Source organism: Anomaloglossus baeobatrachus, chromosome 2 (assembly GCF_048569485.1).
Source record: "Anomaloglossus baeobatrachus isolate aAnoBae1 chromosome 2, aAnoBae1.hap1, whole genome shotgun sequence".
In the NCBI taxonomy this organism is placed as follows: Eukaryota; Metazoa; Chordata; class Amphibia; order Anura; family Aromobatidae; genus Anomaloglossus; species Anomaloglossus baeobatrachus.
Genome location: NC_134354.1, coordinates 588517569 through 588530967, shown reverse-complemented (window position 1 = coordinate 588530967; position 13399 = coordinate 588517569). Strand labels below are relative to the sequence as shown.

The 13399-nt window shown below is 38.4% G+C and overlaps 1 protein-coding gene across 3 annotated transcripts in view; it reads left to right on the top strand.

Moving 5' to 3' along the window:
* Positions 1 to 13113, top strand: part of SCEL (sciellin) — a 148535-nt gene extending 135422 nt beyond the window's left edge. For all 3 annotated transcript variants that reach the window (XM_075336773.1, XM_075336772.1, XM_075336771.1), the window contains 3 exons: positions 1953 to 2061; positions 7462 to 7564; positions 10132 to 13113. In XM_075336773.1, the coding sequence (XP_075192888.1) occupies positions 1953 to 2061; positions 7462 to 7564; positions 10132 to 10148 (229 nt within the window). In that variant the 3' untranslated portion in view covers positions 10149 to 13113. The remainder of the gene's footprint in view (positions 1 to 1952; positions 2062 to 7461; positions 7565 to 10131) is intronic.
* Positions 13114 to 13399: the final 286 nt, after the last annotated feature.

Sequence of the window (13399 nt, the reverse complement as noted above, 5' to 3'; positions counted from 1 at the left end):
TTTTCAGCCTTCAGGAATTCTATACAGTTTCTTGACACATCAGGTGGTGCATTACCATGCTGCAACATGAGGGGATGGTTGTGAATGAATGGCACAACAATGGGCCTTATCACGATCATGGTATCTCTGTGCATTCAAAACGGCATCAATAAAATGCACCTGTGTTCATTGTCCATAACAAATTCCTGCCTATACCATAACCCCACTGCCATCATGAGGGACCTGATTCACAACGATGAGATCAGCAAAACTAATCACTCACATGACACCATACAGTCTGACATCTGCCCTGTACAGTGAAAACTGGGATTCATCCGTGAAGAAAACACCCCTCCAACATGACAGAAGCCATTGAATGTGAGTATTTTCCCACTCAAGTTGGTTACAACGACGTACTGCAGACTGGTGGAGACCCCGATGTGGACCACGAGCCGCAGATAAGCTTCCCTGACAGGTTTCTCACAGTTTGTGCCGAAATTCATTGGCTATGCAAACTAATTCTTGCAGCAGCTGTTTGGATGGCTGGTCTCAAATGATCTTCGAGGTGAAGATACCAGATGTTGATGTTCCTGGGTTGGTGTGGTTATACGTCATCTGCAATTGTAAGGCCAGTTGGATGTACTGCTAAATTGCCTGAAATTCATTTGAAGATGGCTTATAGTAGAGAAAGGAACATTCAACTCACAGACAACAGCTCTGTTGAACATTACTACAGTCAGTATGCCTAGTGCACACTTCCTCAAAACTTGTGAGATCTGTTGTTGAATGTGATAAAAGTGCACATTTTAGAGTGGCCTTTTATTGTGGCCAGTCTAATACACACCTGTGCAAAAAGCATGCTGTCTAATCAGCATCTTCATATACCAGAGCTGTGAGGTGGATGGATTATCTCAGCAATGGAGTAGTGCTCACTTACACAGGTTTAGAGAAATTTGTGAACAATATTTGAGAGAAAGGGACCTTTTGTGTGCACAAAAAAGTCTTAGATCTTAGGGGTACTTTGCACGCTGCGACATCACTAGCCGATTGTAGCGATGCCGAGCGCGATAGTCCCCGCCCCCGTCGCAGATGCGATATCTTGTGATAGCTGCAGTTGCGAACATTATCGCTACGGCAGCTTCACACGCACTTACCTGCCCTGCGACGTCGCTCTGGCCGGCGACCCGCCTCCTTCCTAAGGGGGCGGGTCGTGCGGCGTCACAGCGACGTCACACGGCAAGCGGCCAATAGAAGCGGAGGGGAGGAGATGAGCAGGACATAAACATCCCACCCACCTCCTTCCTTCCTCATTGCAGGCAGGACGCAGGTAAGGAGAAGTTCCTCGCTCCTGCGGCTTCATACACAGTGATGTGTGCTGCCGCAGGAACGAGGAACAACATCGTACCTGTCGCTGCAGCGAAATTATGGAAATGACCGACACTACACAGATCACCGATTTTCGACGCTTTTGTGATCGTTTATCGGTGTTTCTAGGCTTTACACGTTGTGACATCGTTTCCGGCACCGGATGTGCATCACTTTTGATTTGACCCCGACGAGATCGCAGTAGTGATGTCGCAACATGCAAAGTACCCCTTAGAGTTTAGCTCATGAAAAATGGGAGCAAAAACAAAAGTGTTGTGCTTATTTTTTTGTTCAGCGTAGATTGGCAGTGTCAGTATTCGCTTATATTAAACATGTGAAAGGGACTTTTTCATTGTAATTCTTATTTCATTTAAACATATTAATACTGAATAATAATTTTTCTATATGGAAATGTTATAAACACAGTATGTAGTTGGTTTAATAATATACATTTTGTTTATAGTGCATGTTACAATAGTCAATATTTTATAAATTCAAGTTTATTGCTATGACATGCACATTTATTTACAGACTCTTCTGCCTAGAGCACAAAATAAGTTATTAGTTATCTCTCCGTATGTTTATGTTTACTTTTATTCCTTTACCAGAACTGTAATGGAAAAGGATATGTGTACTTACTGTCGCAAACCACTTGGCATTGATGCCAAAATGATTCTGAAAGACATGAACATTTGCTGTCATGCAACATGCTTCAAGGTAAGTACAACAGCCGATAAAACACAATTAAGATAATATAATATGTGTCATGGTGACTTTGGGATAGTAGGGAACCGTGGCTCGTAAGTTATCCCTCAAGCTATTCTCAGGGATACTCCTAATGGTGGAGAGGCCTGCGTTTCCTTCCTGGCTCTGCTCCTGATCAGTCGTGATCTAATTCCCCCACAACTAAAACTCCAAACTCCCAAAACAAACACAGGATAAGACGATAATAGATTCAGGAGAAAAACAAGAGCGGGAAGGAAGTACAAAACAACAGGGGTAAACTCTGCAACCACATTAAACAAAAAGCACCAATAAACATAACTTTCACCAGTGAGAGTGTGGGACACCACACCTCATAAACCAACATAGAGTAAACTATAGCTGGCATGGGTAGATTCTAAAAGTATAAATAGGAGGGGAGCAAATGTGATAGGTCTCCCCACAACATGTGATTAAAAGAGAAAGCAGTCTAGCAGAGATTCTTGCTAGCCAGTCTATGAATCAGCACTCAACAGGTTATAGCCTGAGTCTGCCTGTGTTGATCACAGACAGCAGAGAAATACTGATGCCCGGACCTGGACTGTAAAAGTCCGGATCTGCGCGGTTCTAAAATAACCCGAGCATCGACCTCAAGCCTGGAGTCCTTAGGGAACTTCGGGTAACAATCCAGATCTGGCAACTCGGGTAATAAAAAATAAGTAAATTAAAAATATAGAAAAAAAGGGGAAAGCAGATGTGCTATCCTAACCGAGTCTACCGCATGAGTATAACACTACTTCCAGGGCGGCTCATTAACCTCATGCATATGCACTGCTTCCCCTACCCTAGCAACTGTGATTGGTTGGAGTCAGACGAGCCCCCACTATGATTGACAGCGTGTCTCGTGTCTGACTGTTTTCAATCAGAGACACTGTCTGTGTGAGTACTGCATATTGGTGTAAAAATAAATAAATGAAAAAACTTAGCATAGAGTCTCCCATATTATGATACCCAGCACAGATCAAGTATACGGCTGCAGCCTCCAGCCATGTGTATCAAAATAAGAGGGACCACATGAGACTTTTAAAAAAAAAACAAAACGGCATGAGGTTCCCCCAATTTTGATATTCAGCCATGTTAAAGCAAACAGCTTGGGACTGGTATTCTCAAGTTGAGGAGGCCCATGCTTTTTGAGCCCCAGCCTAAAAATAGCAGCCTGAGCTGCCCAGTATTGTTGCATTCAATAGATACAATTCCAAAACTTTACCAGCTTCATCCCGATTGCCCTGGTGTGGTGGCAGTCAGGGTTATGAGGGGTTAATAACAGATCACAGCTACCACTAAGCCTTAGATTAGTAATGGGAAGCGTCTATGAGACCGCCCCATTACTAATCTGTAAGTGAAAGTAAATAAACACCAAAACAATCCTTTATTTGAAATAAAATACAAAAAAACCCTCTTTCTCCAATTTATTAACCCCGAAAACACCCAGTTCTGAAGAAATCCATACAAGGTCTCATGATAATTCCAGCTCTGCTACATTACTGAAAGCACAGCGCACGGGCATAGAACATGAATAGCTGATTTTTATTCATTCTGCATCTGATAAATTTGATTAAAAAGTGATAAAAAAAGTTTTATATTTAAAAATGTTATAAAACAATCTCCAACTCGTCATGCAAAATATAAGCCCAAATACAGCCCTGTTCGACAAAAATATAAAAAAAGCTACAGCTTTCAGAACATGGCAATGAAAAAACAATTTATTGTAAAAGAACATTTTTATTGTGTGATAGCAACCAAACATAAAAAGCCCATTATAAATCTCGTATTGCTGAAATCGACCTGACCAGAAGAATAAATCCATCTTATCACTAATACCGCATGGTGAACCGCGCAAAAATAAAAATAAGAATTATTCCTATACTGCCGTCTCTTTGTCCATTCTACTGCCCAAATATTGGAATAAAGTTCGGCTCACTTTTATCCTGTGGACTCCACTGAGAGTTTACGTAAAACTTTTGCATTACAATGATAATGAACAATATCCTCCCCAAAATGACCAAAACTTTTCAAAGTTAGTCAGGTCATTGATCACTTCAGCAACACATTTGCTGAGGTGTACATTTTCCAAAGGGACATAAGCATGGATGAGTCCCTAATCCATTTCAAGAGGAGACTAAAATTCTAGCAATTACTGCCCATAAGAATGCCAGTTATGGAATTAAACTCTACAAGCTGTGCGAGAGTACCTCAGGGTACACCGACAGGCTTAGGGTTTATGAAGAGAGGGACACCTGGATTCAACCCCCTGAATGCCCCCTGTCCTTGGAGTGGATGGGAAAATTGTGTGGATTTTGGTACACCCACTGCTGGATCAAGGTTATCACCTGTAAGTGGATAACTTTTACACCAGCTTCCCACTCTTCAAGTCCCTTTCTGCCAGAGCCACCACAGCATATGTTACTATGCGCAAAAACCAGAGAGGCCTCCCTAGGACCATAATACATGGTGTACAACCCTCTTAACCACAATACATAGTGATGGCAGCACTTCCACCACTGTATGAGCTTCATCTACACAGGTCCACAAACCAAACTGTGTCTTGGTGTACAACAAGAACAGGGCAGAGTTGATCTCTCTGATCAAGTCCTCCAGCCATATAGCGTCATGCACAAAGCTAAAGTGTGGTACAAGAAGCTGGACATGGACATTGTACAGTTGGCAATGTATAGTGATTACGTGTTATCACGATGTGCAGACCAAACTAGCTCCCTCCTTCAGTTCCAAAGTAGAGATAGTTTTCTTTTTATTTATTTTTTGTTAGGTGGACACTTGACGTTGGGTTGTGACCTTGAGCATTTTAGCCAAAATATGGATTAATACCTTATGTGTTTTTATATTATTTTTCATCTTTTTACTGCAAAAATATACATATATTTGTTTTTTCATTTTTATGCAGGATGCAGCCAGTCCCTTTAGTATTGGTTGGGTAAATTGGGCTGTCTGTCCTGTGGGGTGCACTTATATCTTGCTGGGCAGCCCACCTGATCTAATAGTATGGCGTTATCGATAGGCTGTGTGACTGGTGCACTATGCAAGCCTCATGTGTGTGCTTGTCTGATACTAGCAACCACCTCCTCCACGAATTGATTTGTTGTGAGTGATTGTCTCATCAGTATTCCGTACCTTTGCTGTCCCCACCTTTATCATGGGGGCCTGCTCTATCCTGCTAGTGCTTTGGTAATCTGGTCTTGTGTTGGTAATGGCCGCTTCATTTTCTGTGATATTTTCTGAGTTTATGTCCTATGTGAGCCGTTTTGAATCTCAGTCATGTCCCAATTTTTGAAATTGTTCTCGTATTCAGTAAGATATTGGTTACAATCTGACTTTTCAAAGGAGCGTACTCAGTTATTCTGAGCACTGGACACACACATACCAACTTATTCTGAAACTCTACTTAAAAGTGTAGTTGCCCTTTAGGTTAAAAATAATGAACTAAAGTTAAATTAAAAACCTCAAATGCATTACAGTAAATAACCCTAAATTGTCCGGTTGGCAGCGGAGTGATACATTTGAACTTTTCTGGTGCTTTCTGAATAAATCTAAAAATTCCTTTTCAATTTAATGGGATGATTTATGGTGATATTAGAATACCTCTTTGTATGTAGAGTTTGGTCTACAGCCAAAAACTTTCAACAGTCACTAACTGTGTCAAATGGAAAAGCTTATTGTACAGCAGTTTACAAAGTAACTTTGTTTGCTTTGCATTGCTGTAATTGGTAGATTTGATCACAAATCTTCATTTTTTTATTGCAAAAACAAACCTATTTGGTGCAAATTTTATACCTGCTTTACACCTATAAGTTGCTAAAGGGAATACTGCATTGCACCTACTCAATAAATATAAATACACTAACTGTAAAATCTCCTTAACTGTATAGTATAACTGTATAGTGCTGGGAATTATTTAGCGTCAAATAATAAATGTACTCCGCTAACCTTTTATACATTATTTTTAATTATAATTATATTATTAGTGGTGATTCCCACACTTCTGTACACACATTATATATATATATATATATATATATATATACAATAATGCATATACTGTATATACGTAATGCAGAAAAAATTAAACTCCATACTCTTTATTGAAAGTCCAAATTAAAATGGCAGAATGAGCAATATTTCCACAGTGTCCATACAGAACTACAAGTCCCAGAGAAGCACAGACTGGCCGATATGTGTTACATCCTAGCTGTCTTTATTTTAGATATATTTTCCATGTTTTAGAAGTCTTTGCAAAAGATTTCATAAAAATAAATGAGAACCATGATTTAGGAAAAACTTAACTGTTGGGCAAATAGATAGGAGGAAAAGTGTTGGGCTATATGCATGTTCTCTGGTAGTATTGTTAGTATTTATTGTTGTGAATGATCACTAAAGGGAACCTGTAATGTAAAAACGCTATAAACTGGCAGATATGGGGTTAATCGGCAGGTTAAGAGTTCAACATTTTTGTGGCCAAACTACCGTGAGAAAATAAGCTTAATTTCTCTTAGGAATCTCTGGCTTTCAGTCATGGAAGTGCTGCTGGCGTGACTTCAGTCACCACTGCTCAGAACATAGTGAGCGGCAGCTGTAACCACATCCCAGCACTGACTGACAGCTAGCTCACCAGTGAATCAGAGAATCAAAGAAAAGCTGGCTGTCAGTCAGTATCGGGAGTATGGTTACAGCTTATGCCCACTATATACTGAGCAGTGACTGAAGCTCTAGTGGCTGTGTCTCTGTGACTGAAAGCCAGAGGATATCGGGAGAATAAGCTTTATTTCTTCCCAGTAGCCATGTCTATTGTGCCATGAGTGGGCAGCTTTAGAATGCTAATTAACCCTATATCCGCAGGTTTATAGAACAGGTTTCCTTTAAAGTGTAAACATAGTCTACAAGTTTGTTCCATTGACCATAACAGATAAAATACTGCCCTGCATTTCTTAAAATCTCATGCACAATGCAACAGATTTTCCGTAAGCAAATATATAGTCAAAAATCTACTTCATTGTCAGTATGTGGGAACATAGAGCAGAGTAGCAGAGATCCATAACCATCACAATACCAATACAATAAACTACACCTACTCCTATATTGACCATCTAGAATTATTCTTATTACTTCTTGCCAAGGTATTTTTATATATTGTAGACAAAGGTTTAAAAAGCATAATAGAAAATTTTGCATTTGTAATTTCCCCGAATAACATACATGATTAAAAATAGAAACCTAGAAAAGAAAAAACAGCCAAATAAAAACCCCTTATGAAAATACATAATATTTGGTAAATTGATTGAGCAGTATATTCCATTTACTGAAATGAAAAAAAGTGTCTTTTTTTTTTTTTTTTTTTTTTAGTGTGAAGCGTGTTCTGGTACATTGGAAAATCTCAAGGCTGGAGACAGTATGTGGATCTATAAGCAGACTATTCACTGTGAGCCTTGCTACTTTGCTGCAAGAGGTACGTACATAAGGAAACACTCTAACAAAATAAAAGTGAAGCATGATGTAAAAACATATAAAAAGATGTTTTGTCTAGTTTTATCTTACTTAAAAGTTATTCCTAACATTAAACATTAAAAGTTAAAGCCAATGGATCAGGGAGGTTCCAAAATGTCTCCCCAAAACGCTATGCATGAGCACCATTAGTTCTACATGGGTCTATCAGATATAGCTGCGCACAACGCTAAAATATCTCTGGCAGTTACAAAAAAAGCGCACATAATTTGGCCACGGTCTAGGTAATTTCAGAGCTCTCTGCTCAGTACCGGTGGGGTCCCAGTGGTCATACAGTCACTGACCAGCATATTAACATCTATCCTTGGAATTCCTAGGATAGCTGAAAAGTTTCACATTGGGAATGACTCTTTAAAAGGGTTTTCCCATGAATAACATTCATTTTAAAGTTGATTTTAATCAATAGATATTGGAATAATAATAATTTTTACAATTGGATGTTTTTAAAAATCCCTGTGTCTGAGATAATGTTATATATGTGCCCCTGCTATCTACTGTGTAATGGCCGTGTATGCAATCCAACAAAAATTTGCAAGTCAATAAAATTTTACAAGTGATTTCCCATCTCCAAGGAGCCTAATCTCACTAGATTTGCCAGATTATCGGCCATCCTATTGTTTCCCTTTGTTCTACTCATGTTCTTCAACTTGATTTGAGAGAAAACTTGAGATTTTTAGATCTGATAATGGTAAATCAAGTTGGGCTTGTTCAAGATATATGGAAGATCCTTCATGTAATGTCAACATCTTTTTTAAGAAGCCCTGCTGATTTTTAATTAACAGCGGGGTATTCCCACCTCCAAAGATCCTATCCTAATATGCAGTAGGTGTAATAATAATATTAGCAAACACCTCCAATTAGAAATGTAGCATAATTCTCCTGATTCACTGTCGCTTACCTCAAGGCATTGCAAAACCTTAGGTACTCATGGTTACGACCATGCATATAGTTACAGTAAGTTAGTTGTTAGTGGTGGTAACCATGGATACCTAAGGTCCTGCAAGGTTCTGAACATGAGGTAAATCAGAAAAACGATGCTACATTTCTAATTGGAGGTATTTGCTAATATTCTTATTATTACACCTATTAAATGTTAGGATAGGTTTTTGGAGATGGAAATACCCCTTTTAAGGGTATAAATAAACTGGAGGAGAGGGAGTAAATGCTACAAAAAAATTGTTATTGTATAAATATCAGACCATGAAAAAGTGCAAAGTGCTTAAGACAAAAAACATAATCATAAAATTACATAAAGTACAGGCTAGGCTTTGGCACTCTTTATTCCACCTGAGGAAGCAGGTAACCTTTTTCAACCCTGCGAAACATATGTAGGGAAGCTCCTTGGCGTGGATTGCTTTCCCTCTGTGACCCCAGGTGACCAGCGACCTCTTGGTATGTAATCTTTGCACTGTCTCCACAGCGATTTATATGAGCCATTGTTTAGCCTTAATATCACTAGTATCGCTGTGTTTTTTAGAGTACTACCAGGGTCTTTATATAGAGGGATTTTTTCTCTCACCCGCTAACAATCTCTAATTTGTATGATTATTAATATATGATTGTATTACTCTAAAGAGAGGGGGGGGTTGCAACCATCTACATTCTGTCACCTGGGTTCCTTTGAGGGGTTATTGGTATCTACCTTATCCTCCCTAGCCTGCACTTTGTGATTTTATGATTATGTTTTTTTCTTGGACACTTTGCACTTTTTCATGGTGTGATATTTATACAATAATTTTTTTTGTAGTATGTACTCCCTGTCCTCCAGTTTATTTATGCTGTTTTGGAGTCTTGTTGTATCAGAGATGGGTGTAATTTTTACTACCTCTGATTAATTGAATATGGATAAAATATACCCTTTAAAGATATGTTGACATATAACCATACATCTGAATCCTTAAATTCTGCAGCATGTGCACAGATTTTTAATGTCGACGTATCCTGATAAATTATAAGAGTAATCTGTTGTATTCTGTCACATAAACATGTTTCATCCTAATAGACAAAATGGAAGACCAGGTCTATAGATGACTTGTGTCAGTATGAATGTGTGAACCTGTGACGGTCAAGTAGTAGCATAGCAGATAAAAAGAGTAAATGGTATAGTGAGTTCAAGTTCTCAATCTAGAAGATGGCCCCATGACTTTGTACACTTTGGCCTCCAAAAGTATAGTCACACTGGTCACATCTCCAGCTGCAAAAGACCAAAACTAGGTCACAGAATTGGACCATGAAATGTGTTATATCGCAAAAGACTGATGGCATGACAAATCTTCGACACATTTGTCAGCAGTGAACAAATGAGCGGAAGCGCAACATCAGTTATTTCACAAATCACATTAACGCTGGTTATTTTACATACAAGCCATGTTTTATTAGGGAGATTAGCATTCTTCAGCTGTCTATGATATAAACGCAGCGTCGTATAAGGCAAAATTATATTATATTATATACTATGTTATATTATTTTTATATAACCTCTAAAATGTATTCTCTTTTTTTCTATTTCAGAAAAATGGATCATCTAAATGCAGCTACAGCATATGAAAGTGTAAAACAAGAGACGAACTATGAAACATGGCTCAATAGCGATGTTTCACACAGGGGTGGGAAGTGGGGAATAAAGGATAATGGTTAAACTCGTGTTCCTATGTAAATATACTGGGCTTTTGCAATAATAATAATGTAATACTGTTTAAGTAGTGTTAGAGCTAGAACATCCCATTGTCTCACAGGCTGAATAATATAATATATTGTGCTCTAACAATAAACTTGATAGGATTACTATGGTTTAGCCTTTAGTCTACACAATAAGGAATAAATGCAAACAGAAATAAAACTAATACCATATGATGGCTTTATATCAGGGGTCATTGAAGCAGCTTTACTACATAGTATTTTAACACTTAGGCTACTATTGGGTGTATTTTAGCCACTATTTTGGCTTTAATATTTGTAAGTTATGGGTAGATCCAGGGGGGTAACAACAAGTAATCATGGCAAAATTTGGAATGGAGGCCTACTCCACCCTGCCCATCTTCATCAGCAAATTGAGAAACATTAAAATTGATTATCTTTTCAGACATGATATTTGGTGTCACACTAGTGGGGTAATGCACACAGTAATGTCACATAAAAAGGATAAATACATATACATAGGTATGCCAGTTTACAAAATGATGTCACATTGCAGGAATACTGCACAAAGTTATGTCATAATAGTACAATAATTGTCATTGTGTTGTCACAGTTTAGCAACAATGCTCACAGTGATGTCACAGTACAGGGATAATTGTCACAGTGATGTCACAGTACAGGGATAATACACACAGGGATGTCACAGTACAGGGATAATAGACACAGTGATGTGACAGTACAGGGATAATACACACAACGATGTCACAGTACAGGGATAATTGTCACACTGATGTCATAGTACAGGGATAATGGTCACAGATGTCACAGTATAGGGATAATGGTCACAGTAATGTTACAGTACAGGGACAATGCTCACAGAGATGTCACAGTACTGGGATAATTGTCACACTGATATCATAGTAGAGAGATAATGGTCAGAGGGATGTTACAGTACAGGGATAATGGTAACAGTGATGTCACAGCACAGGGATAATGGTGACAGTGACATCATAGTATAGGGATAATGGTCACAGTGATATCATAGTACAGAGATAATGGTCACAGTGATGTCACAGTACAGGGATAAGGGTCACAGTACAGGGATAAGGGTCACAGTACAGGGATAAGGGTCACTGTAATGTTACAGTGAAGGGACAATGCTCACAGTGATGTTACAGTACTGGGATAATTGTCACACTGATGTCATGGTACAGAGATAATGGTCATAGTGATGTTACAGTACAGAGATAATGCTTACAGTGATGTCACAGCACAGGAATAATGGTCACAGTGATGTCACAGTACAGGGATAAGGGTCACTGTAATGTTACAGTGAAGGGACAATGCTCACAGTGATGTTACAGTACTGGGATAATTGTCACACTGATGTCATGGTACAGAGATAATGGTCATAGTGATGTTACAGTACAGAGATAATGCTCACAGTGATGTCACAGCACAGGAATAATGGTCACAGTGATGTCACAGTACAGGGATAGTCACAGTGATGTCACAGTACAGGGATAATGGTCACAGCGATGTAACAGTACAGGGATAATGCTCATAGTAATGTTACAGTGCAGGGACAATGCACACAGTGATGTCACATTACTGGGATAATGGTCACAGGGATATCACAGTGCATGGGCAATGCTCACAGTGATGTCACAGCACTGGCAGACAGACAAAAAAAAGGGCCCCTGTGCAAGAACAGTATATGGGCCTTCAGTTTAATAACTGATCAAAATGCACAATTCTAGCAGCTTTGGAGGTAGAAATAGACATCTTACCTCTTAGGCCCCTGTGCGGTTGTACAGGTTGCATCAATGATATGTCCGCCCCTGTGTCACAGTATAGATATAATTCTCACAGTAATGTTATAGTATAGGTACAATCTTCTCAGTGACTTTACAGATCACAACTGAAGAATAAGACAGACAGTGATGTTCTAGTACAGGAATTATGCACACCAAAAAAGTTCTGCCCACCTCCCATCTTATATGAATATCTACAGTGAGAACTAACTATACATTATATCTGAATGGACCGCTCCGCTGTTGGAAACCAAGTGCTATCCTAGCACTTATACCAATGAATGCATCAAAATCACAGATGTGCAAATATTTCTATTGTACTGCAAAGGTTCCACCCCTGTCTTGACTTACTAATTTACTGCCATGTGAAAGTGGACTATTACTACAGCCAATCAGTCTAACCAGGATATGTAATAAATGTGTTTTGTTAGTAGGAATTTGAGCCAGATAGGCATTTATGTAGGGAATTACTATGTCTAATATATATTCTAATATATCTAGCACTTAATAGTGTACGTTATCTTTGCTAATCTGATCAAAATTAAACAACTTTACTATTGTTTGCCCTAATTTCAAATACTTTTATATTTTTTTATCTTCTGTTACATGATTTATTAACAAAATTGCAGAATGCATCAGTAAATTTGTTACTCAGATTAAAGTGAAATCGTGCTGGGGCTTTGTATGTTAAGCACTTAATGGCACAAGACATTTTCTTTACAAGTATCTTTAATCATTTAGCACTGATAAAATGAAAACTTTACTTCCGCTGTTGTTTTTCTGTTATGATATATATGAAATGTCAACCTATAAGAATATATCACTTTTTTAATTCCAATACTTTAATGTTGTGACTTGTTTCTTCTAACTTTAGCATAAGAATAATAATCACATTACATCTCAATAAGACACAACCTCTGGAGCCTATGAATATCCGGTATATTACGCTTTTTCCAATGTACATTTAGAGAACAAAACTGAGATACAGCAAATACTCTTTGAATACATGAATAATGACATTAAAAATAATTTACTCACAAAACCACCATCACTTCTTCTATACGTTCATTTTCATTATACGTATGTCAGAGGCTTATATAAATCTAGTGCCATAACTGACCTTACAACACTATTGACCCATTGGTTGAAGAATAAACATCCTGATATGTATGACCCCACTCAGGAACTTAATCCACTGGTTTCAAACTCAAGAATGATATGAAGGTTGTTCTTACAAAGTTACAAATTTACATAGGTTGAAAAGGACCATAGAGCTCCCAATGTCTGTCCTGTGATGTGTTGGCGCAATGACACTATCAGCCAGTGCG